This window comes from Crocodylus porosus, unplaced genomic scaffold (genome assembly GCF_001723895.1).
Source record: "Crocodylus porosus isolate Cpor-Errol unplaced genomic scaffold, CroPor_comp1, whole genome shotgun sequence".
Classification (NCBI taxonomy): Eukaryota; Metazoa; Chordata; order Crocodylia; family Crocodylidae; genus Crocodylus; species Crocodylus porosus.
This window is the reverse complement of record NW_017728947.1, coordinates 34,460,775-34,488,094: the sequence shown is the minus strand read 5'-3', so window position 1 is coordinate 34,488,094 and position 27,320 is coordinate 34,460,775. Positions and strand designations below refer to the sequence as shown.

The 27,320-nt window shown below is 42.7% G+C and overlaps 1 protein-coding gene across 5 annotated transcripts in view; it reads left to right on the top strand.

The window, feature by feature from the left end:
• The window catches only part of PAMR1 (peptidase domain containing associated with muscle regeneration 1), a 96,001-nt gene that overhangs the window by 44,102 nt on the left and 24,579 nt on the right, over positions 1-27,320 (top strand). For all 5 annotated transcript variants that reach the window (XM_019551825.1, XM_019551822.1, XM_019551823.1 and 2 more), the window contains exons 5-7: positions 3,919-4,136; positions 9,855-9,932; positions 10,105-10,212. In XM_019551825.1, the coding sequence (XP_019407370.1) occupies positions 3,919-4,136; positions 9,855-9,932; positions 10,105-10,212 (404 nt within the window). The remainder of the gene's footprint in view (positions 1-3,918; positions 4,137-9,854; positions 9,933-10,104; positions 10,213-27,320) is intronic.

Genomic DNA, 27,320 nt, shown 5'->3' with positions numbered 1-27,320 from the left:
TTAGGAGTAGCATTCCTGCATTCGTGCAGGAAGTAGAACCAGATGACACGTGAGGTCCTTTCCAGCCCTGTGATTCTGTGAGTCACACAACAGCTATCTCTGGGGTAAAAGGATAATAGAAAGTTGGCATAGAAATTTTCAAAAAGAAATGCTAGAGCAGGCCATTACACTTGCTTAATGTGCTATGCAATCTTAAATTTCTCTGCTGAAGAAATGAAGCACCTGTTTGTAGCGTAACTTCATTGTACTGCATGATAAACAAAATAAATGAGTCAACTCTGCTGGGGACTGTACCACCAAGACCACTGGCCAATGTCTCTCTCCAGGGGCAGAACCTTGTGTTGAACATAGGAATTCCTCTGTGCAATTCACTATTACATCTATTATTGCCACCAGCTGTAGAACATGTGATTTGAGCGGACATGGATTTTACTTTCATGAGAGCTTCCTTCCAGCCAGTCATATTTCTATTTTGCCATTCCCTATAAGGCTGAGTAAATTCAATACTAAACCACTGCTTGCTATGATGTAGCAGCTAGGATAAAAATGTCTATAAGGGGAGTTTAATGAACTTAGACTCCTACTTCAGAATTTAGAGGACTCACAAACTACACCAAAACCTCCCCCTTTCCCTGCTATCCATACGCAGATCTTTGGACTCGTTTCACTTCTATACAAACAAGTAGGATCTCTCAGCTCATAGCTTGAACTATTTGCCAGTGGATTGCTGAATCGGCACAATTCCTTACAATAGACCTCTATTCTAGTGTGTTCTCTGTATATCCCCAGCGAATCCTGTGTGACTGCCTTACTGATGGCTTGTGAGAGCGGGTGCCTGTGCCTGCATGAAGCAGAAATGGGACCGTGCACGTTTTATATACTACCCTAATCTCACAGGGCAGGAAAAGCAAAACTCTCAAGAACACAAATAAATCTTTCCTTGACTCAAGATGTACCACACTATCTTGGGGGATTTGGCTGAGCAGGCCTGCTTTGATAAATGTTATCTGGATTGCTGCAATCATTTGTTTTCCAGGCTCATTTTTCTTTAATTTGAATCATGCCTCCATAGTCCATGTCACATCAGAGGATGTAATATAACTGCAGGTAACACACAACTCACAATTATTTTCTTTAATGCTCCAGCGGAGAGAGATCTTTAAATCATTCTTTTCTTTGGCCAGTAGCCTTCCCCAGAGAAGTTGATATACATATTCTCAGTGCACTGTTAACAAAATCAAATAATAAGCAGACTCTGCACTCTCTTTCTAGCTAAGGAGTTCCAGCACTTAGCAACATTAATGAATTTAGCTCTCACAGGAGCTAATGAAATAGCCCTAATTATACAGATGAGGAAAGTGAAGTTAAGTAACTTGCTCATAACTGTTTCTTGGCCAGCAGCAGCTACCAAGATTTCAGAAGTGTTCTGTTAATTGTATTGAGAGCAGAGTCTATCCCTTGGTGAGAACTTTTGAAAATCTTTTGCCAGGACTCTTAACCGCTAGCCACATACCTTTTCCATGAATCCTTCTGTCCCTTGAGTTTCATGTTCGCTTTCCTCCAATATTTAAAAAAATGTAAATCATCTCATCTTTCCAGAAATGGTTGTTAAGGAGTGATAAGCTAAGACCAGTACAACTGATTTAGCCTAGTGTGTCTTCAATGCAGAACTTTCCCAATAGCCCTTACTTTTATTTACACTGCTGCATTTTCAGTAATGTAAACTGCTACGGATCTAGGTTGTCTACACTGATAATGCTAAACAAATATGTATTATTATGAGCCTAATTCTGTCCTCAGTTACATGAATGTGCCTCCCCCTCTCTGCCTGAAAATAGGGCTGTAAGCCTCAGAACTTGTAAAAAATTATGTGCATGTTTAACGGTAAGCAATGAGTAGTACCTAACAAAAATGAGTTTGTATTGTAGGATCAGGGTCACAGTAGTTTAATAGAGTTTCAGAAGTGTGAGGAGCATGATGGATTAACTTGGTGTAAGTCCCAGAGATCCCTGGGACTTGGTCAACCAAACAGAGCTTGTTTTGAAGATGTAAGGTTTGTACCTCGTATCTTGCAGGGAAGTTATAGAATTTCTGGGAAACCTCAAAGAACAGGTGTTTGGTCTCACCAATTTACTCATTAATTCAACTCAGCTTTACATTATCTGCAGATCTTATATTTATTAAAAGCAGACGTCATTTTAATTTAATCTGCATTCTAGTAGCCTCATATGAAAACAGAGGCCATCACCTCTGTGGAAATAAGTTGGTCTGGCTCCATTCAACTGCTCCTTCCATTGAACTTCTTGAATTTACTTCAGCTAAGGTTTGTCCCCTATTACTCAGACACAGTAATACATTCTGAACAAAGAGAAGCAAGTGAGTACATTTGCTATTCTGGTGGTGGTGGTGGAGGGGGACAAAAATGGTGGGTTTAGATAGGAATCAGTCATGTCTTGTAACGTGGCCCTCTTCATGCTCTGAACCTGGGCATGAATTCTTGCATCCTTGGTACTGTCAGGGAGGGACACTCCCAAGCATGCTATGCCCACCTGCTCCCATTCTCATATGCCAAACCTAGAAATGCAGCAGTCAAGCAGCAGCCCCTGAAAGCTGAATCTCCAGCATGCTTCAAAGTGATCTTGAGGTGGTGCTCAGAATAGGGCAATTGAGGAAAATCTGCTGTTTTACTCTCCTGTCTGCTGTATGCTCTTGCTGTGAATCCAGACTGATCACGAATTTTGCCCTTTTCCGTTAAAAAATGTGGAATTTCCAAAGCTGCAAGCTCACCTTTGAAGAGGCTGCACTGAAAGATGCAGTCTGATCTTTTATATCACCTAAATAAACATGGTCTACAAAGTCAAGAGTTTTCAGGGAGACTGGGAAGATTAAAGATTCATTTTAAAAAAATGTTCTTCACTGCAGGTAGTGGCATGGCAAGCTCCCAGATGCAGATCTCTTAATCCTTCACTCTGTACAACTAAGCAGAGCACAGCACCCTGGGAAATTTGCTCATTCTCTAAAGGCACTTATTAATTCTGTCTGCTGTTCATTCACATTCTGTTTGAATATTCTGGCACTGTGCCCTGCTAGCAACCACAGCAGCATATAATATTGTTATTAACTAGAGGGAGCTTTGCTTAGGATAGATGGAAAGTTGGGAGTTTATGGTAAAAGCCTTCCGATACTTCCTTCTGTGTTAAGTTCTGTCCCTGCTCACTACCAAGACATGAAAGCTGTAAGTAGTGGCTGCTGACAATCAGCTTCTGTTTTGTCTTCTGATCTGAAATGAATTATGTATTCTTTGTATTCCTTCCTTATGTCTCCATCTAGTTTCTAATTGACCCATATCTGCAGTTTTCAACTGCTGAATGCAACACTAGAAGCAGCACAAGTAATGTCCAAGTTAAGTTTGGGTCTGGCTCCTTCCTATGCCTTGTTTTCCTTTTAGATAAAGCCAGTTAGAGGTTTCAGAGAGCTAATGTCCTCAAAGTGTGATGCTATTACCATTATTTACAATGCTTAGGATGCTGCAGAGTGAAATACGGAGAAATTTTCTGAAATGGTCAGAGAAATTACCTACATCATTTGACCCTCTGGGACAGAAATATTAGTACTATCCTGTGATGACCTTGATGTCTTTGAATAAAACAGAATTTCTTAGGCAAATTTAACGATAGCACCACCTGACTGTCCCCAGGGAGCTGCAAGGCACTGTTCAGTTGTCTTCTAAAGGTACCTGAGAACTTTTTAAAAGATGTTCAGGCCTGGCTTCCTAGGACCATGGTATGAAACTCAAGATGAACGGAGGAGCGACTAAGGCAAGCGGCCAGGGACAATTAGAGATGCAACTAAATTACATGTGCAATCTTGCCAGGTGAAGGAGTTTCCATTCTGATTCTCATGTCTTTTTTGCTCTAGGTTTGCTATGCTGAGCTTGGAGTTTGACTACATGTGCCAGTATGATTATGTGGAAATCCGTGATGGGGACAATATAGATAGCCAGATAATTAAGCGATTCTGTGGCAATGACAGGCCTCCTCCTATCCGAAGCAGTGGGAATTCTCTTCATGTTCTTTTCCAGTCAGATGGATCCAAGAATTTTGATGGATTTCATGCCATCTTTGGAGAAATTACAGGTAAGCAATCAAAAACTGGAACATTGTACTTTAGTCTCATTAATTCAATCTCACTAATTGTCTTCTCCATTCTGCTTCATTAAAACATTTCATGCTGTGTTGCCAACAGCAGCTTATAGAAGTAGGTGCAGGGAAGGGTACAGAACCATCCTATGGTTTACTAAAACGGAGCTAAAATTAATGATAGCCCATTAAGATCTATTGGCAGTTTAGGGATGCAGTTTTCTGGGCCTGGGACATTTCTTTCTGCATCAGAGGCATAATGAGCTATCTCTGGATATCAGGGGTAGTGTCAGTTGCTGGGCTGGTAGTAGTAGCTACCATTCATGTGTCCCCTTTCAATAGGTTCATGGGGTTAATGACCCGCTCACCCATCCATAGTTTTTCTACTGCACCATAAACCTGGGAACATAGAAGGAAGGAGAAATTGCATACATAGCTCTGTGCAGCCACAGAATTGCTCGAGATAGGGCATAGAAAAAAAACAGATTTGAAAGGTAGAAACATGTTGCATTTTTGAGGAGTCCCCCTGTGAAAGTGTTTTGATATTCCATCATTTATTTTTGTTGCTTTACCTTTCTTCTTATTAGAAGTCTCTCTTAAAAAGACTCCCTTTCATGCAGGGAGGATACAGAGAAGTCTGCCCATGAAAAATAGCAAACAAACGTTTTTTTCTGTGCTTTAGAAAATTATGTGATGTGCTGAATATTTGATTGAAAGTAGGTGGGTTCCAAAATTCCAGTTTATTTGTTACTAAATTAGGTTTGGTTTGATCTTAAGGCAGGATAGCCTTTCCCCTTCAGCATTATTACCTGTCCATGTTTTTCTTGTTTTTTTTTTAAAGAAATGTTTTGTATTACAAGCCAAATCAAGTCCAAATCCGTGAGTCAGTCTAGAACCATAAGTGGCCCTACAACCAGCAAACGTCCTCCACCCCTACCAGGGCTTCAGATATTTCCAATGGCTTTTGGCAGGCATCCTACATGCAGGCTCAAGCCCAGAGGTTTGGGGTTTAGATGCCCCCAAGTTTCATCTGCCCCCAGCCCAGGAGCAAGCTAGGGAGGAGCCTCTCATTTTCATAAAGTGGCCTTTAAGCCCCGACACCTAAGCAGGTACTAAACCACGCCAGAAGAACAGCTATCCCAGGGCACGCTTAAGGAAAACTGCCTTCTTGGACCCAGATACATGGTGTTTCCCCTGCCTGCCCATGTTGCCTGACTGCAAAGAAACACTAGGCATGCTGCTAGCTTTGGTTTGGCCTTCTGATCAGTAGTTAGCTGCCCGTTTCTCTTATAATTTTCTTTACAGGGCAAGTCTGTCAAATCTGTCCATAGGTTTCCTGGCAGAAGAGGCTGAACAGGGTGTGCTGGTTTGCTATAGATATCTACGGGATCCATGACTCATCACAATTGGCACAAGGATTTGCCAGGTCTTGCATCCAGTAAGACATATGGGTTCCTAGCTACACTGTAGTGGCCCAGATATAACATGAGCACATGGGGGATAAGCCTGGCTGAAGAAGTGCTCTGGGTTTATACAGTCCTTTTGTAAGCATGCAAACCACTCCCTGGCTCCAAACCTATTGGGATTCAACTATTACTAACAATCAGGGGTGCTGCCACCTAAAAAGTGAATACACACAGGCTGACTGCTGCTTACATATCTGTAGGTGGCAGATTACCCATAGTCTCCCTGCTTACCTATCTGTTCTTACCTAGAATACAAACACCGGGTAACAGAATGCAATAGTGAGAGCAATTCGGTTTTGAAAGCTAGACCTCTGTTAATGGGAGAGCTGATGAAAAATAAGCTTTGCTTTCACAGAATTAACTTGGTGTGGGGTATGTTGCATAAGGCTGCCTACACTCATGGGGCTAACATTTTCCATATGGAGCAGGATGAATTGATTCTGCTTTCCTTGCTCAGCAGAGAACTGTTAATATTCTAGTGCTGTCTTGCCCTTTATTTCCGCCTTGCTTTTAGCAGCAATTTTTAAAAAAGACTGGGGTGGCTCCTAGCATTTTGAGCCATGCAGAGCATAATGCAAAGGGGTTCAAGTTTGTATTGTGCACCTTATTGTGAGTCTGTCCTGGCCTGTTGTGTAGCTGAAATGCAAAGCTTTTAAAGCCCTCACAATGTCTCTTTGTGTGAAGTATTAATCTGGCCAACAACACAGTTTAAAGGGAAAAATATAGTGTACCTGGGGGGAGCTACAGGATGAAAATGTAGTCTGCACATGACAAGCTGCAGCATTCATGCTCCTGAAATCCTCCCCAGTGCAAAGGCCCAGGGAATGGTAACTGATATCTGTGGAATAGGGTAGGCAGGGCTCAATCAGTTAGTTACCTGTACTGTTGTTGAGAAGTAAATCAGCTCCAAGGCTCTGGAATAGCCTGGTAGGCTGCCATGGTATAAACAGAGTAGAGATCAAGAGTAGAAGATGGGAAAAAGTGGCTCCGGCACTTGTACTCAGGTCACCTTTGTTCTGAGCCCTTGTGTTAGCAAAGCAATCATGATCCCATTGAAATGAAAACGCTGATTGAAATCATAAGACCGATTGCAGGACCCAGTCCAAATGGTCAGATGCACTTAGGTAAACACAAAGCAATCTGTGAAGGGTATGGCCCAGGAGGAGAGACCATTGGGCATGTAGTTAAAAAAAGCAGCAGCTTAGACAGATGAACGGCCTGTATTAGAAGAAGGCGTTAACCACCTGAGTGCAGCAACGCACACTGTGTCAAGGATAAAGTATAATCCAGTCCTTGGCGTCAGTTACCGGAAATGCCTAAGCTGACCTCAGATATGAAAGATGATGGACCATGCTAAAGTAAGATAAGCAGAATAAATCCTTTCACTCCTGTGTGTGGCTGACCCTCTTTGATAATCCCTTGTGGATGGTAAGGGAATTCCCTGTAGATTCGTGGTGACTTACAAAACAATGTGAATACAACATCCCACAGGAAGAAAGAGAACTAAATTGTCTTTACATTTATAACTGAGACAAGTTGGGATAGAATATGGTTACTTGGAAAGAGAATGGTACAGGGAAGTTCCTAGATTTCATAGTTCAGGTGAGTTTGGGTAATGTTGGTCAAAATAAAGTGTAGATGAAAAGTGGAAGCCTTTTTTGGGGGGGGGAAGAAAAATGTTATGAAAAACATTTTTCACACAGCTCTCCTAGCTGGGTATTGAGGACTATGTAATGAGCACATCGCATTGCACATTACGAAGTATTAGTTCCCCAGAGCAAAAACTCCCGTTGATTACAATGATGCTTAAATTCAGTGTTCAGAGAAACCAGTCTGTTGGTACCACAAGTCTTATAGAGACCATCACAATGTTTTTCACATGCGGCCATGAAAGAGTAATACTTTAGGTGAAACAGAAATTGATAATTGTGAGCATTCTGGTGAATGTCGTGTGTCCTACATTTGTTAAGAGCACGGTGAACTGTGAGCGATTACAAACATGCTGTGTCTGGCTCGACAAGAACCTGCTGCTGAAGTTCAATCCACAACTGTCACAGTAGCTAATGAAATCAATAATGACCTGCCCTGGACCAAAGTAATTACCTTTTGTGACTAATGAATTAAACCACATATGAGAAACATTTTTTTCAACTTTTATCATCTTGATAAGGACAACAACTGTTGTCCATGCTCATTCTTCTGTCACAACAGGCTCCACAGAATAAACTGGGGGACAAATAGTGACAAGAGAGAAGCTGTACATAAATATACAGGCTGACATCAACTGAGAATTGACTTCAAAATATCAGTGCTTCCCTAGGTCCCAACATCTTCTTTCATTGTTTTAATGGTACTTTAGAAGAGTGGAAAACAACAAAAATGATCATGTGCTCTGAGGAGAATAACAAATTCTCTTCATTCACTCTTTAAATAACCCTTCCAGTGACTTCAAAGAGGTTGGTCAGGTTTTTAGCTGTGGAATTCACTGCCTAACAAAACTATGAATAGCTGTTACATCACCCCATGAAACCCAGGTCAGAAACCTAGCTCTTATGTTCTGAGCAGAGTCCAGCTTCTCTTTTATTTGCTGGATCAAAGTGAGTTGGGAAACCTGTTATGAGAAAAACCTTGCAAAGAACACAGCTGATCTGATATGCATCATTCTGGGACAGTTCTTTAATGGCATCTTGAACCTGATTGCTCTATCTGTGACTGTGGTCCAACTGAGTAGCTAGAGCACCCTTATTGGCAGTGTCAATGATGCTTAGCTTTAGAGCCATGCTGCTTTGCCAATGACACGACACACCTGTTTATTGCTGGCAAGAAAAAGTAATCTTTAAGTAAATGAGAATTTATTCTTTTAACCTTTTGTAGTGATGACAGAAGCTCAACCAGTAAATTATTATGAAGCCTTAGAAAATTCCTTAAGGAGGCTAAGTGCATTTTGATTACTACTTGGCCTAGACTGGATCTAATTCTTCAATCTGGATCCGAATATGGTCTGGTCTGTCTTGGCATGATTAATCTGAGGCAAAATATCAGACCCTAGACTACTCAGACTTCAAAATTTCTCAAATTTGAATCCAGATTTAAGTTTTGTGGTCTGGAAACTAACTGCTTCTTGCTAACTTGAAATCCTGCCTTAGATTCTGCATTGGCAAATAATATTACTGACACTTGAAGTATTGTTAGTGCTACAGCTCATTATGTGCTAGTGATTTTCCTCACCTATAATAGAAGAAATCAAGAACCCTAAACTCAGGTCTCTTCAGATAAGTTTAGGGGGAACTGACTTTAAGCAGTTTGTTTTAAAATGTATTTATTTGTTCTTTTGAGCATATATTTAAAAAAAGTAAAACTAAAAACCAGCTGACACGAGGCCTAATACCTCCAAATGTGCTTGCAGCTATACAGCTACACTTGCTTATGTTATTGGGGCAGTAGCACATGCATATATGTAACTATGTACCTCAAAACTCATTTGTGCCCAAAATTTCTGATCTCCTTAGACCAGGGGTTTTCAACCTTTTTTAAGGAGTGTACCCCTTCTGGGTACGCTTCTGCCAGAGTGGCAGGGGGTGGGGGTGGCAGTGGCTGGATGCAGAGTGGAGAGGGGGGGCTTGCACATGGTGGCAGTGGTGGCAGTGTGAGGTGGCCGATGGCGGCAGTGACTGCTGTGTGCGAGGTCCCATCTGCCCCTCTCCCCCCATGTCTGGCCAGCCAGGTAATGCTGTGCAGCCCACAGAGGGGAGCCACTGCCCCTTGCCTTCCCCCAGCCCTGCTCCTGGGAGGTGACAGCATGGGGTGGTGGGCAGTAACGCTCCCCCCCGCCTGCCCATGCATACCCTCTAACTCCTTTCCATGTACCTCCAGTTGACAATCCCTGCCTTAGACCAATGCTGTCATTAGAGCAGTGTAGTGTGAGAGTGGGCCACTTGGTTGGTTTTATTCCCTTGCCAGTTTAGTCACCATAAGCCTGACTGTAAAAGTTCATGAAAGGTCAGGACACAGGACTATCATTTCCAGCCAGTATCCAAAAACATAACTACGCTCCTCTGGAACTGTACATCTCAGAAAACCTAGGGTGATGTATGTGAGAGAAAAAAGTTCAAGCAACTCAGGTAGAGGGGGTTTAAGCTCTAGAATGAACTCATGGGGAACTTTGGGTTGTACCAGTCTCACCACGTTCAGGGCTTGCTGGAAGTTCATTTTCTTCAGTAAAGCTTTTCCACTATTTCACCATACCTAGAAAGAAGTGATGGGAGGCAGGAGGCAGAAGTCAACAAGGAAGGAGTTCCACAGCCTAAGAAGATCTTGCTTTCAGCAGGTAAGAAGGAAAATCAGAGGACACCTTGAAGTCTGTTAGGGACCTCAACCTGTATATCTAATTTACTTGGGAGGCCCTAAAATACCATTGTGAAAGGTAATACAGAAAGCCATTTGTAGATAAGAACCCTGCCCTGTGAGAGAACATGAGTATTTTTGCTCCTTTTTTGCAGCTTGTTCTTCATCCCCGTGTTTACATGATGGAACATGTATTCTAGATAAAGCTGGTGGCTATAAGTGTGCCTGTTTGGCTGGTTATACTGGGAATCGCTGTGAAAGCTGTGAGTACAGGCATTGTATATATGTTTGTGTATCTGTCAGTAGAATTCCTGTCCTTTCATTGACTTAGATGAATATATAGAGCCTTAACAATTGACTATGTTTAGGCTGATTATGGGAACACAGGAAGCAACGAGCTACTTATGGCTTTTGTTTATAGGCTCACTACTTGCTATCCATTACATTTATTATAGAGGAACCTGAGGTTTTTATGTTACTGTATAAAGAGAATATTTATAGAAGAGGGAGAACAGTGCATGGGGAATTTAATTACAGAGTAGCCTTATAATGAGACATGCATTGAACAACCATTTTCCATGCTATGGATCAGAATCCTTAGTTGTCTTCAAATACAACCTACTTCAGCAGTGTCCAGGTGTTGATACCATAGCTTTAGCAAATGAGAACTTTCTGGGTGACAGAGAGAATGAGTATCAAGAAGATCAAATAAACAGTAGCTTGTGACCCTATACATGTGGAAGGTCTCACTTAGACCCCTATTCAAACAATGGAGCATTTGCTCTACCATACTGAGCAAATAGCAAAATAAGTTGATTTAACTGAGATCAAATCAAATGTCTGGCATCTACAATATAAGTGAAAATGTTAAATCTGCAGGGTCAGGTTTATAATTGATATCTTCTTAGAGAAATGTGGCATTCTCTGGGATTTTTGGCATTTTTTATCCTTTATGCTTGATTAAACTGCTCTACCTTTGTTGTAGGATAGGAGGAATAAGCGTTGTTCAATACATGATAAAAATACTGCATCTTCTACATCAGTTATAATTCTTCAATATCTGGTATCCAAAATCAGTGGGCCAGTTTTATTGCTGGTAAAACACCATTAACTCCAGTGGATTTCCACAGCAGAGGTGTTTGGCTCAAGATAGGAAGCTTAAATTATAATGTCAGTGCTGAAAACAAGTCTAACTAACCATCATTTTTACCCACAAAGCTTTCCATTGCTTACCTGCACAGCCACCGTAACCTCTGACACATCATTTTACACCTTTGCTCACCTTTCAGATACCATAAAATTCTTTAGGACTGAGTTCCTCCCATAACTTTAATCACATCATTGAACTTGAATCATAGTAAAGATTATGTTTTTCCTTGGAGTAAACAGAGGTGGGGGATGGTAAGATTTTATAATTCCATAAATATTTCATTCTGATGTTGAGTTTTATCTTACAAAAACACTTAAGTAAGACTTGCCATAAATGTTTTGATGAAGTGAAGTGAAAAAGCCCAGTTTGTTGATTGCCAAAGATTTTTGTTTGAAATATCTCAGGTCCAACAAACTTGTTTGTAGAACCTCAAGCATGGAGACCTGCTTGGATTCCTGGTGTATCTTCTTCAGATTTGAGGATGCTGGAAGTTCTAAGCCTCTGGTTGCCAGGCAGACCTTTGGTGGGTCTGTTTAGGGGTCAGGAACTGTGAAAGTATTTTGTAGTTAGTTGCTCAGTGAAATTAACAATCTTGCCTTTAATGGTGAAATTGACAAAACACTGATTTCACTGACATTTTTCATCATCTTCAGGGTCTGGGAAGCTTCTTGTGCACTGGAAATTTCAAAATAACTTGCTTCCCATCTGATTTGGGCCAAAAACAAATTGCAAACAGTGGAATGATCAACAAACTGAAAACCTTGATTTTTGGCCGGCTCCATAGTAAAGTAAGAGGCAAGAAAGTGTTTTCTTATATGTTTTCAGCATACAGACAGAACCATTGAAATGCACAGAGCAAAACAGGCAGACTAACAAGTGGCAAATAATAGCTATCAGACTGCTATTTGATTTAACCAATCACAGATGTGTTTAGTAATAGAGTTATGAGAAGAATGAATTACATGTGCAAACACACAGAATATGATTTTAACTTAACAGGGATCCTTTAATTTAATATATGAAGGATGGATAAAATGCTGAGTATCCTGTCATGTCTAGTGCAGCTTATGTAGGGGAATAACTTTTTCAGAAGACAATTCATTCCCTTTCCATAATATGCAGCAGAGTTGATATTTTCCCCGCAGCTATGAATTCCATACAACTTAGTGAGAAAGCATCATGGCAAAAGTGTCTTCAGAGAAATATTTTAAAGATCTTTCCTTTATTATTGCCAAAATGTATACTAATACATTCCAGCAAAGCACATGAGGGGAAAAAAGCAGAAAATTAAGTTCAATTGATTTTTAACGGTAACATGACAATCTGGAAAAAATATCTGCGGGTATAATTCTTTTAAAATTACATCATGTAGTTTCCTAACAGCACTGTGGTTCAAGAGTTGCATGAAGGCCAAATTAGACATCTTTTCGTGAAGATTTTTGCCTACCAGATATTGCAGATAAAATTGTTTCCATCAGAATGTGGGGGGAAACAGCTTTAAATCTGTGTAAAAGATCTCTAGTGACCTTGCCGTTGGAGAATGGAATGAACAGTTTGGGAATTGTTGTATTGATCTTCTTAGTTTTATTGGAGTAAATCAGTAGTAATCCTACTTGAGTCACTGGATTTACTTTAGTGTAAAATAGGAATGAGTGAGCGTATCTACACATGGTATTAATGCAACACAATAAACTCTGGAGCAGTTTAAGCTGGAGGCAGCAATTTAAGCCAGGACGGAGCAGCCCTGGGTCAGAGGGCACTGGGGGTCGCCCCCAAGCTCCAAGTGACAGCATCGGGTGGCAGGATCTGGAGGTCAGAGCCCTAGCTGGCTGCGCTGACCAGGCACAATTTATACCCGGAAGTCACCATCTACACATGCATTTAATCACACTTAATGACTCCACTGTAAGACAGTACTATTCCTGACAGTATTGTCCTATGGTAGAGTTAATTAGTTTACTGCACTCTAATATCAGTGCACATGTAGACTGTGATGCTTCACTGTAGAGCTAATTAGTCTACTCCATAGTAAAGTGCACATGTAGATGCACCCAGTGGCTGTGTCTACATGAGATGCTACTGCACAGTGGTTACTGCACATTTATTTAGTACTTGTGTAAATAAATGTGCAGGACCCAATTTACTGCTCAGTAGTGCTAGTGAGCACCTTTTTTATAACAATACTGCACAGTAGCCTGATACTACTGTGCAGTAATGTCTTGTCATGGTTTTTGTCATGTGACACTACCACACAGTAGTATTGGGCTACTGCTCAGTCAGCATCTCATGCAGATGTGCCCAGTAAGAGGAAAACTAGGGCCTTTTAAAATTTTATGGGGTGCCACAGAAGGTGACTAGACTGATAACAGAGATTTTACTTACAGAAATTAAACCTGCATTCTTTTGAGAAAAGGAGGTTGAGAGATGATCTCACAGAGCCACAGCCTAAGCCATTTAAAAGGGACTAGAATATAATCACTGGAAATCAGAATGGGAAAAGTTGCATTGTATTACATCATCAAGGCCCTTGCTATGCCAATGCCGTATTATTGTTTATTGTACATTGTCAAGTGTAAGCTATGGGACTCCCATTCCAGATAGTAAAGGGAGCCATTTTAATGGGACATCAGCAAGGAACCAGTTCTTTCCTCTATTAAACTAAATTCTGTCACTTTAATAGGATATCGGGGCAATATTCAGCTTAATTGCTCTGTCAGTTACAATTTGAGGTATTAAGAAAGTGATTAAATGTCCTGGATTGCTTACATACAGTGTTCTTTTTGGTTTCATACAGTTGCAGACAGGAAAATGCCTTTCTGTTTACAATTATAGGGGTTAATACATTGACTTAAATGCTTCAACTGAGATAGCTGGATTGCAGCTTATACATAAGTATAATGTTTAGCAATGTTTTGATGAAACCATGTATTTAAATGGGATAGCTTCTTAATCAGGACAAATCTGATTCTACTGTTGTCACCCTCTTAAATTTTTGTTTATCGTATAAACTGAAATAATAAAATGACAACTAACAGAGGAGTATAGGTGATTTTTAAAAATTTTTTTACTGTACCTTAAGTACAATAAGCACATCTATGTACAGTGAACACATCTAAGTACAATTAACAACGTGTCTTAACAAGGACATGGTAAAGCTTGAGAGAGTCCAGAGAAGGGCCACCTGTATGATCAGAGACTTGCATGGCAAGCCATATGAGGATAGGCTGAGGGAACTGGGACTCTTCAGCCTGAAAAAGAGAAGGCTGAGAGGGGACTTGGTAGCAGCTTACTGCTACATCAGGGGAGTACATCAAGTATACCCAGGGGGAAAACTAGGAGTAATTGCCACAAACTCCTGGAAGACCATTTCAGGCTCAACAGGTGTTCAGACTGTGGAATAGGCTCTCTCCAGAGGTGGTGTAATCACCTACCTTGGAAACTTTCAAGAGGAGATTGGACAGTTACCTTGATGGGGTCACCTGACCCCAGTTATCTTTCCTGCCTGGTGCAGGGAGCTGGACCCAATGATCTTCTGAGGTCCCTTTCAGCCTTACAGTCTGTGAATCTATGAATCTCCCAGGCTAAGTAGGATCGGTCAAAAAAGCTTGAGGCTGAATTGATTCAATCTTCACTGGTTAGTTTAAACTGCATAGATTGAATCAATAAGCAAATGAACAGACATTCACTTTTGATTCCAGAAATACAGCCACATGCCTGCAGTGGCCCAAGCTGGAAGCTGATGGGCCACGGCATGCCTTCCTGCTAGGCTGGAGCAGATGCCTAGGGCCAAGGCTAGTCTGCCCACCCTATGAGGAGGGTTTGCAGGGGATGTGTAAAGCATCCTGGGATGCTGGGGGACTGAGTTAATTTGAATCTGGAGTGAATCTGAAACACAAGTCCAATAAACCGTTTTAACCTAAATATAATCTGATACTACATCCATCCAGGTTTCAGCCATTTTGAAAGTGGTTGATGTGCACTGAACTGCTGTGTTACAGGTTTGAACTGGTTTCTAATCACTTATACCAGTTTATCTGTAATTTCTGCTCTAGCCCTGATTTCTGCCTCTGATTATGTCTTTGAGCAGTATTATAATGATCAGGTAAACAAACCTAATTCCTATTAACTATACCTGTTGCCTCATTCCTATCTCATACTGCGTTTACACTGTAAATCAATTGACCTTAACAAATATACCCTTGCTTCATACTGACAGACGCAACTTTTTTGCATACTCTATCTTTATTTTCATGCTACCTGTAAAGTTCCTTAGACGTTAGATTTAGCAGAGATCTGGTCATCTTCACCTACCTTATTGATGCAGGCTTGCTCCCCAGTATATCTAGGGACAGAACATCAATTAATCCTTGAGTGGTTCAGAATAGAGAAACAGTAATAAACCAATTCTAATTCTGTTGCTCATGCATAGACAAATGACTCAGACTCTTCCTGATATTGATGGTGCTTTACAGCTTGATATTTTTTTTGCACATCATTACTCTATTGCACCACAAATAGTTGGAGCCTTTTCTAATGTTGCAAAGTTGAGTTTGTTCTCCTATGATGGCCTGTAGAAAAGTGACAACTTATTTTAAGACCAACTAGCAACATGCTCTTTCTGTGTACTCTTTCATTCTGGGACTGGGCATTCTGACTCTGTAGTTCTTCCAGGGTCTGCTGACCAGAAATGCAAGGGACTCTGATCTTTTTTTGCTCTGAAATTTCCTGTCACTTTTGTTTCAAACAAAACCAAGCAAACTCAAGTTCGGCAGTAAATGCAGGGATCTCAAGCTGAATGGGGAATTTATTGCTCAGATCCGATTTCCATTTTTCTTCTGTTTCTCAGTCTGTTTTGCCAGGAGGAAAAGATTTGTTCTGCATCCTAATGAAGGGTGTAATTCAGCAGACTACATTGCAGCATATTACACTTTCACTACTGCCTTAGCATTTTTAAGTAAGTCTGTGAAAAATTGTTTCAGGTCACTTTTCACTGCAAATATTATTCTCTCTTCCCTGGCTAGTCATTATGATTACACAAATATATACTTGGCTGGCTTTAGGATTCTGGAGAAGACCAGTGACACAATTATTTGGGATTCCCTCATACTTCACTGACACATTGTATATAAAATAAAGGGGAAACTTAATGTTTCACTTGCTCCAGATTCCTGCTGTAGGAGAAATGGGGCCCAGATGTCTGTCCTGTGTTCTGTGTATAGGTTATAGAGCATTTAATAATGTGTTTCAAATAACTCTAGAGTAAGTCCAAATAAGTCTAGAACCGAGGGATTTTGAAGGTAGAACTAAGACCTTAAAGTGTCCACAGGTGAAAGTTGGGCTGCCCATGTAATCAGCTCTAACCATGGGTGTATCTAGAGCAGGGGTGGGTAAAATATGGCCTGTGGGCTGGATCCAGCCCATGAGGCCATTCTATCTGGCCCATGGGGCCCCTAAAAATTTTTGAAAATTAAAATTTATCTCTCCCTGGTTCCTGTCAAAGATGACAGGAACCAGGGGCAGTAGGACCCAGGGGAAGCCCTGGTGGGTTCCTGCAATAGCAGGGCCCCCCAGCCCTGCCCCCACAGCTGGAAGCCCCAACAGGGGCTTCTGGCCTGGGACTCCTGGCACAGGAAGCACAGGTAAGGAGGAGGGTGGGAGGGCAGGGGACAAGCTGGTGCTGAGTATGGCCCCATGGCCAGCACTCCCTGCTGCAGCATGCGGGGCACTGGCCACGGAGCGGGGGAGGAGCTGCTTTTCACCCCCGGGCTCAGCACCAGCTTGTAACTCATCCATGCTGCCAGCCTGGGCCCTGTGCCTACTCTGGGCTCACCTGTTGGGGCTGCTCCACAGTGGGAGCAGCTGTGGCCCCCCCACTTGCTGCGCCAGGCAGTGTTTGCTGCTGCTGCCCACGCCATGGTACGCTGCGCTGAGGCTGACACTTCTGCCTCTGTGCTGCCCAGCCCATGAGCTCCGGGTGGGCAGCAGCAGCAAACACTGCTTGGTGTGGCAAGCAGGGGTGCCGCTTCCTTCCACTCCAAGCAGCTGCTGTCACCATGTCACAACCCTGCCAGGCAAGTCTAGAGCCACGTGGGGCCCAGGCTGGCAGGGGGGGTGGGTTACAAACTGGTGCTGAGTGGGGGGCCGGCGCCCCAAGCTGCAGTCACTCACAGCCCTGCATGGGGCTGCCTGTGCCTGCTCAGGACAGCCCTGTGTGGGCTGCAAGCGGCTACAGCAGTGAGTGTGGCTGAGGGACCACTTTTCCCTGTGCTCTGCACCAGCTCCTTCCCTGCTGACAAGCATGGGGTTGGGGCTGTGTGTTGCTCCCCACCTGTACCGCGGGGCTGGGGGGCACTGGGAGTGAATGGGCATGGGAGCACAGGGCCCACATTGGTGTCCCAGGGCCAGTGCCAGCAGGACCCAGAGCAGGGCAGCAGGAGTACAGGGTCCTGGCTGGCAGGGGCTCTATGGAGCCGGTCTAGTTCCCCCCCTCCCTGCTAATGCAGCCGAGCCTGGCTCCACAGCCCCCTGCCAGCTTGCACCCTGCTCTGGGCCCCACTGGTGCTGGCCCTGGGACATTGGTCCCAAGATGGTGACCAGGGGTGGGGCTCCTGTCAAGGGGCGGGGCTACCCATGCAGCTCTCAACAGCTTGCCAAAACTGGGTAAGCAGCCCTCCACCTGAAATAATTGCCTGCCCCTGATCTAGGGTCTTGAAAAGGAAGGCAGGGGTTTAGCTGGTATGTTGCATTTGGCATAACACAATACACATTTTTCTCCAACCAAAGAGAAACTGGAAGTTTCAGTAATATGCTAAGGGCTTAGAGGGCAATACAATGTGGTGTTTGGGGAGGTGGGAGGGGTGGGACCCTGACTGCCAGTGCTAGAGTGGGGCAGCTACCTGATGCTGGGGGTGTACAGAGGTTACCCTGCATCCCTCCAGCCTGGCATGGACTGAACTGCTTCCTGCAACCCCACGCATGGGTCCCCTAGATACTCATTCCACCATGGCCCCAAAGTGCCTCTCACTGTCCTTTAGATATTGTTCCTACCACCTCAAATGCCCCCTGGCTCCACTCTGTCCTGTTATCCCACATATGCATGTGGGACATGTGGAATATACCACATATCCCACTCTGTTATCCCATTGTTCATAGCCCCCTGGATCAGCAACTGGTACTTCCTTGGTCTGGGGGGCATCTGGGGTCCCGTGCAGCTGATCGCTGAGCCAGGAGGGTATGGGGGAGGGCCCCAGTGCACTCCCCGGCAGACCCGGAAGTGGATCAGAAGTACTTCCAAGTACACCATCGAGCACATGGGGGGGCCACCCCGCACTCCTGTGGGATGCTCCATTCACCCCAGCATCACAGCATTCATGAGCTGTGCTGGTACCTGAAGCTATGCAGAAAAAACATTTAAAGCTATGTCTATGTCTGAATCACTGATTTTTCCAAATCAGCATCCAATCTTCAGACCCAGATTTGGCCAAATTGAATCAGGGACACTGATCCAAATCAATTAATCAAATCACTGTCCCTGATTTGGGCCAAATCCAAATCTAAATTGAATAGGGCTTGCTTCATACACTCCTAGTAATCATGTAGTTTAGAACCTCCAGTGAGAACTACTGATGATTTGTCAGTTGTCAGGTTTTAGTGGCTGAATAGCATTACCCTGTGATATATGCATTATAAGGCTAAGTGCATACTGTATGGTTGGCAAGGTTCTTTGGGTAGACGTGCTGTCTTTTATTAGAACAACTGGGTAGTTGGAAAAAATGTTCTTTGCAAGCTTTTGAGCACAAAAGCTTATATACACCCTCCTTCAATATACAGTACAGGCATATGACATAACTGGTTCCTGAAAACCACATCTTAAGTTGAAATGTTGCAACTCGGAACCAATTTTCTCATAAGAAACAATGTTATAAATGGGGGATTGGTTCCTGAACCAAGGCCTGATACCCTATTTTCACCAAAAATATCACAGAATTTTGTACTTGATCAATTATAGATGAGTAATATAGCTACATTAATGTATTTATATTGTAAATAGCAAGCCTATTGATTTGGAAGGACTTTTTTGAGGTGACTTCACTGGACTTTTTGAAAGGCTCTTGGTTGGACTTTTTGAAGGGTTTTTGGCTGGAGTCTTCTCAGGAGTCTTGGCTATAGGTTTTATGGAGTCTTGTCTGCTTTCTTAAAGAAAGTGTCTAAGGAAGTTTGGACAGATGGTCACCAGGAAGATGAGTGACACAGCAAACTTTTTTGCTGATGTGGCATCGCATCAGATCAAGCACAGTAAGGTCAAAACTGACATCATAAAGTTGAAACAGGGTGTTAATTTATAAACGTAGTAAATGCAAACTGTTGTAACTCAAAATGTTGTAAGTTGAGGACTGCCTGTATACACTATGGTTGTATCTTGGAATTTCAATTGTACCAAATTCCTTTTATTCATTGGAGAGGCCATTATGAATGAGTCCTTAGCCTCAGCCCTGTTCAGTCAGAGTGGTGCATGGTAGTGCCACATCAAGAAGTGTCCTGAGAAGGACTGTGAGATCCAAGATTTCTACCTTTCTCCTGTCCCCATCCCCTCTTCTCTATTGGGAAATAATTTATTACAGAGTTCCAAGAAGCAGTTTTCTTCCCTATTTGTAACATTTCAGGTCTTCTGGCTGGTGTGCTTGTGAAGATGAAACCAAAACTCCACATACTTTCCAACCCATCTCTTACAGTTCTGTGTTCACCTTGAGATGGGGAATACTGGATATAACTCTTGGTCCTACACACACACAACTGGAGAACATGTAGGAAGGGTTATAATGTAGGGTTATATATCTTGAGTTACATCAACACATTCAAACCCTTAACTCAGTTGTGGTTGTGCTTTTCATGCAAATTGGCTGGTCCATCAGAGGCTAACACTTGAATTAGCACATTTATTAGCTGTTAATGTAACATTACTATAGCATAGATACTGTAGCAGACCACTAGTCTTCCACTACTTTCACAGAATTCCCTCCTGGACAAGACAGATTCATTTTCCCACTGTTCATTTAAAAAGATTTAATTCAGTAGCCCATCTAACTGAAGCATAATGAACCATAGGCTATGCTTCCCAGAATCTTAGCATTACACACAGTGACTCGCATACTAGTTCTCAGTCTGGCTTCTCTACTGGGGCCAAGCTAACTTGAGGGGAATAAACCAATTATAGGTAAGGATCTAACTAAACTGTGCTAAAGCAAAACAAAAATTGTAGGTTGCTTGTGGTGCACAGCACCATTTTCACAGCCTTTTTGTGGCAGCCGCCCCCCATCCCCACCACTGATTGGCCAAGGGGCCCCGGTGGCTTCACCCCTTGCTGCTAATTGGTGCAGAAGGGCGGGGCCAGCCACACAATGGGCAGCTCTCTTGGCCAATCAGCAGCAAGGGATGGGGGGGCAGCCACCATCTTTGCTACTCTCCTTCATGCCAGTGGCTTCCCCTCCCCCTACCGCATAGCAGGCTGAAAGGCTGTGCTGCAGGAGCCCTGAGGACTGCTGGCTCCGAGTATTTTATTTTTAGTAAGTTCTTTTTTTCCTAGTGATTCCACACCAAAATAATGGGGTTCGCCTTTTTGCAGGGTTCGTGGAAACCTCCTTTTTGTGATTTCCACGAAAAATGTGAAATTGCAAATAGAGTAGATACCTAATTATAGGTAATGAATTAACTACAGTGAAGGCATACTCAATATGACTACACAGGGAGGTCTTTGATATGGTTAGTATTTTTAGCAGTTTTGGAGGAGGCCATGGCCAGGATTCAATTATAATGGAATAAACCCCTCTCTCGGTCCTCTGAGCTAATTAGAATATAGTAACGACTTCCTGGCATTTCATCATGTACTATGAAGCACACTTTTACTCTAGGACATTATTGTCCAGAAGATTCACATGTTTAAGAGGCAGGCATTGAGTTGCTTTGACTACAGGGAATATGCACCTAAAACTGCTGGCCTGCAGACCCTGCTTTTATTGCTCATAATGGCTTTGGAGTTTGGTAGAGACTGTAGTGCAGAGGACAGACTGTAGAGTGATTTTGGACTTTACCACTGACTCACTCTGGCTTCAGACAAGTCTTTGTGAGGAGGCTGGTGATAACAATTGACTTCCTTATGGCAGTGTTGGGACAGACTGGCCACCATCCTTGACCCCACCTGTTGGATCAGTCATTGGCCCTGGCCCTGAATGCTAGATCAGTCACCAACCTACATGCTGGATTGTACCTGTGTTCCCAGCCTCACATGCAGGTCCATGTCATTTAGCCCACAGGAATTGAAATTTGGTGACAGGGGAGTAGTGACAGTGTTCACTGGAACCTAGCTCCAAGGGCTGGATCTGGCTTATGGCTGGAGGTTGAGCACCACTGGCCTTGATCATAATCTCCATCTTTCTTACCACCAAAGGAAAATCAGAGGTCTCTGTTTTCCTAGTATAGTACAATTTCAGGTTGCTCAGGTTCGCTAGCGAAAGTGGTATATTTTTCATTTGTGTAGTATACCGTTGTGGGGGGGACAGGGTTTACATCAAGGCAGAAAATAAAATTGCTTTTCCTCCAGTGGGATTTTATCTTGTATTTGTTACCACATGATAAGAATGCACTTTCCCCCCAGTGACGGCAAGGGCTGGATATGGGAGGGAGAGCGGTTCATTCTTTGGCCTTGACTCCAAACTGCACATTTCAGAAGGCACAGCCTACAGGGGTGGACAGTGATAGGTTTGGCTTCTCTTGCATTCTGGGTAGGCAGTCTTCATTATAAGCCTGCCCTAACTGGTCTCAGCTTTTTTTTACAGGGCTTACAAAGCTCCTATTTGGCTCAGAATATGGGAGCATAGTGCACTGTACCCAGACTCATGCATCTTCAGCAGATCCTTACATCTATCCAAACCATGTCCAAACACTGGAAGCTGTGAGGAGGTGGGCATATAGGTAGGAGGTGAGGAATTACCTTTGAGGAGGTAATTCTGCATAGATAGTGGGCACAATGACTCTGTGTTATGAATTCCCTTTTGCATAAGAGGGATTCCAAGTGTTGGGAAGAGGAAGGAGAAAGGACATACTGTATTTTGTTACTTTGCACTATAGGAAAAGAACAAAGGACCCAGAACGTGGCCAGGAATTTGGACTTCTATATCCGTTTACTTTCTTCTTTGGAGATTTCCAGTATAGTTGCTAATTCATGTAACAGCAGTTCAAGGACAAATTCATAGATTGCAGTTTCTTTTAACAGTTAGTGGTAAACTGAAAATGGCTTTGAATACCTGGGAAGCCCCAAATAGTCTCTGCCTTTCAGAGTTTCTTTCAAGGTTCTGTCTTTTCTCCCTGTTTCTCTAAAAACTTAAATATCTATGGAGCTACTCTATATAGTCGTCTTTGCTACAAATTGTGGGTCAGTTCTTCACACAGGGGTGTGAATGGTGAGACAAGTTTCTAGTTAGTGGATAATCACACTTACCCTTTGTTCTCTTTCTTGGTGTTCACATACACCTCCATATTGTTACTGTGTTTAGCCAGTCAAATTCCTGGTCAGCTGCTTAGCACTCTCCAGTTGACTGCTGTCCTTCCATCTTTGTTCATGGCATTTCTTTCCTCCCGGTACTGTCATCCCACCACTTGAAAGTTTTGATTTCATTTTCTTACCAAGGCAAAGCCATTTTTCAATTTCAAAAAAATGCAACCCAGACAATCATATACCTCTTGATTTTTTTTTGTATGCATCCAAAGGCTGAACAGCTCTTGCTATAGCCCAGGGGTTCCCAAACTGTGGTATGCATATCCCTGGGGGCATACAAGACATCTCTGGAGGGTACATGGGAGAAACTGTGTAATGGCAGATTCACAGAAGTGTGATTTAATTTTCCTTATAAAAATAATTGGCATCTAAGGGGTTGAAATATAAAATGTATGCTTGTGGGATATGCAGGCAGCTGGCAAATCTGGAAGGGGGTATGCAATAAGAAAAAGTTTGGGAACCTCTGCTATAGCTTATACTTCTGTAGGTCTAGCTCATTAAGATAGTTTTCCTGAAGATGGTTATTGTTTCTTAGTATATATAAGAAACATTTTTAAATGTTATCTTGAAGAGCCTACTTTTTCCTTGTAGGTTTCCAATCCAAATAGTCACTAGGATTATTCCTGCTTAGTTTGAGCTTTGAAAAAGATTACATCCCAAAGTGGAATGGCTGAAAGCCATTTATTCTCTTTTGTAGTTAAATGTAGTGATGTGAATATCAACCCTTTATACTGTATTGGGCTTTCCATTCCCAGACAATGGTTCTATCCACAAAGGATATGCATCCTCCTTATGCTTTCCCCCCAGAGGATGCATTTTGTAATGTTCTACATATGAATCTATTCTAAATATTAATTCCCACTGTGGACACAGTGAATGTGAATGGTAGAGAACATTAGGATTTCACTCAGTCTGGCATCCTCTGCACAAACAGGTCCGATTGTATATTTAAATAGGCCATCCAAATACCGGAAAGGTTGTATCCAGAGACACAGCTTTCTAAGGGCTCCGAACAATTCAGATAAAGATCAAGTGGCTAATTGTAAGTAACAGCTTCCAAATTGCCTCCGGATGAAAAATCACAGTGGGCAACCCAAGCATAGTTTCACATGGATACTGTCTCATTCACAGAAGCAGAGAGCTGGAAAACATCAGGGGTAAGTTCCAAGTGGCTGAAAGGCAATGAAAAGATTTTGGTTTCAGTAAGGATTACATCATGGTTTTGTCTAATTATTCCTAGCTGCTGCAGGAAAGATATTTACTTGTGAAGAATCACAGAGAGCTGGATTGGAAACTTGCTAGTTATAGCACTTTGCGGAGGTTCATGGTTGATGCTGGTGTTCATAGGATTAATGTGAAGAATGATAAGACCTAACATCTGGGCAGAGCTTGTTAGCGTCAAAGATGCTCACAGATGAGTAAAGTAAAGCTGAAAGGTTAAGGGTAAATCCAGCCTGCCCTTCTATTCTGTAGACAGTAAGAGGATTGTCTTTGGTGGGGCTGCACATGGCCATGAGGTGTGCAGCCAGTGGGTATTAAGGAACCCAGCTCTGACGGTGCACATCTGCTGATGTGCAGAGGTTTGATTTGGCTGGCAAAGAAAGATATGACCCACTTCCTAAACAAAGATATGTAGTCATCTAACTATATTTAGCACTTCACTTGCATTGAAATTTGCATACCTTTGTGAATGTGGCCTTTACTAGCTTGGTCATGGGTCTCTGAGTAGGATTGTGTTATGTCTGAGAAGAGATCCAGGAGTCCCTGTTGCTCAGTTCTGTTTAAGACCCACTAAATCAAACAGAGGTGTAACAACCAATTTCCATACCCTGAGTGGCAGCTGTGGAGCATTCTTGTGCTTCCACAAAATCTATGTCAAGGACTAGTGCCTGCTAGGTCAGCTATAGTTATGCTCCTGAGATCAGGTGTATTTTGCTAAGGTGACAGGCAGATTTACAGACAGATGAGTTCTGTTGGTATCTGTCTGGCTGTAATAGTCCATTAATAGTTATATGGTTCTCAGAGATTCAGTAATTCTGCTTATAAAATGCTACACGTATTTCTAAGAATATACTCCTCCTCACTGCTTCTCTTCATAGCACTAGGAGGTCTACTTCTGTATTTTTATAGTGTCTGTATTTTCAGTATTGTGGAACACTTGTTTTAGGGTATAATTTTTTACCTCTATGGACAGACCCTGCTACACTCCTTATTGAAATGTCCTCTTTGCTAATCATTTCTCCATTCATGGATCTTGCAAAGCCTGTTTGCTTTATTAAAACATAAAACCTTTTTATTTATTTCACGACATCAAGGGATGTAAAAAATGAGACACAGAATACTAGACATACACAAAGGTATAGTTATGGTGACCATATGTCCTGGATTGGCTGGGCCAGTCCCACATTTCTGAGGCTGTCTCAGCATCCTGGCTGTTGGAGAAAATTGATGCAAAATTCCCAAATTGGTGGAAATCAGCCTGCATGTGTCCAGCTCCTAAGTCAGGAGCTGGGCACATTCAGGTGGGTTTGGGCCAATCTGGTACTTTTGTTTCAATTTTCTCCAGAGAGCCCAGACAAAGGACCGTTCCCTGGTCTGGACTCTGCTGGGCTGTGAACAGTCTCTTGACCAGTGGATTGGGGCAAGAGGAGGAGGAGGAGCCACTGGATTATTGCCCAGCCTGTTCCTGGGAGCTGTAGTGTCGGGGCTCTGTGTATGTGTGTATGCCTGGCCCCTCTCCTTGGAGCTATGCAGTCAGTGCTCTGTGTGGGTGTGTGTATGTATGTTGCCCCTTCCCTGTCCTGCTGGTGGGAGGTAGGTAGGTGTGTGTGTGTGTGCTTGCGTGCATATGCTGCACTGTCCTGTCCTGCCCCCTGCCTCCCCACCCTGGATTTCCTTCAAATTATTATGCTCACCCTAGGTATAGTGCATAGATACACAAACCCATCCTTTGGGATGATTTTCCATCAGACCTTCCCTGATTAAGAGTTCCAAAGTGACTCAGCTTCCTAACAGGCCAATCCTCCACTAGAGAAGTTAAATTTCACATATTAAAAGATGATGATTTCTCGGTTGCAGCTGTGACAGATTGTAGTCACACACATCCTTCCCTTACTGTTACTGGGAATGAAGATCTGTGAGCACAAAACCTGCACTGGGTTGTCCGTATGAAGCTTTCTAATGAGTAGCTATCTTTAATATATGAGGTTCAAAGTGAAGGGGAGTGAAAGATTAATTACCTTACGGTGATATAGCCTGCATATATTGCTACCACTCATTCCCACATACTTCATCTGAGTACAAGTACAGGAAGCTATGAATTCTTTATATAAGAAACAAGGTTTTTCTGGTTAATTTATTTTATTGGGACAACTGTATGGTGCCTACCTCATTCACTTTGCACTGAAAAGTTTGTCAGTCATCTCTATCAACTATACAGTTGGTCTAATAAAAAATATCACCAACAACCAAAGAAACCCTTGCTTCTTGCATATTTCCTGGACCATCACAGCTGCAACAACACTCCAACCCTACTATGAACTCTTTAGGCATTGTTCTGGCCTTGATCTGTCAGACTATTCTTCATGGGAACAGATGCTTGCTGTACTAAGCTCATTACAGTATCATGGTCTACATTAGCAGCACCACCTGCTAAGTGTGGATGGCTAGAATCATAAGGTTGGCAGGGACCTTAAGTGTCTCATAGTCCTTTGCTCAAATGTAGGATTATTTTATTTTAACCTACAAATTTGAGGTTACATAGCATCACTTTGTCATTGTCTGCACCCCTTCCATACCTTCACTGGAAACATTGCTATGGAGACTCCCCTGCCCTTTTGTTATCTCTCAGCATGCACAAAATCCCAGAAATGAGGCAATGTACCCACATTAGGAGTGGCCCTCATTGCATTCCCAGAGCTGTTCTGTGTTGGGCATGTTTACTGGTAGGCACTGAGGGCCATTCTAAGGTGGCTGCCACCTTAAAACAGCTGCACTTGTGCACCTTTGCTGCACTTGAGTCTCTGCAGGATCATGTAGATTTAACAGGAATAGCATAACAGGTGATGTGACCTTGCAGGAAGCAGGGCCTGCTCCCTGTTTAAATGTATGTTTGTTCATACCCACAGTGCTCTTGATAGCTGCTGACCTGTTTACTGTTGGTGCCTCCTATTGAAACATAATGTAGGATATTGTGCACCCAAAGAGCTAGGTTGCCACAATTGCGTTAGTGAACAGCACAGAGATTAATAGGATGGTACTTAAATTTTGTCCTTCATACATTTTCTCATGTTTCTGAGTGAGGAAGCATCAGAAGAGGCAGCATAGATAAGGCCTGGTGGATAAGGCAGGATAGATTTGCACCTTATAGACAAACTAAATCAGAGATATGTAGCATAAACTTCTGTGAGCCTAAATTCACTTCATCAGATACTTCATCATGGTATCTGATGAAGCAATCTCAAGCCCATGACCGCTTATGCTATGCATCTCTGATTTAGTTAGTTTATAAGGTGCAAATTTATCTTTTGCCTGATTTAAGACTAACACAGATAATAATAGTGTTTTCTTTGTGAATGGATAAGTACATCAGGAGACCTTTATCCTCTTCCTAGCAGTGCTACTGACAGGCTCAGCAAATGGGTGGACAAGAACCTGATGGTGTTTAATAC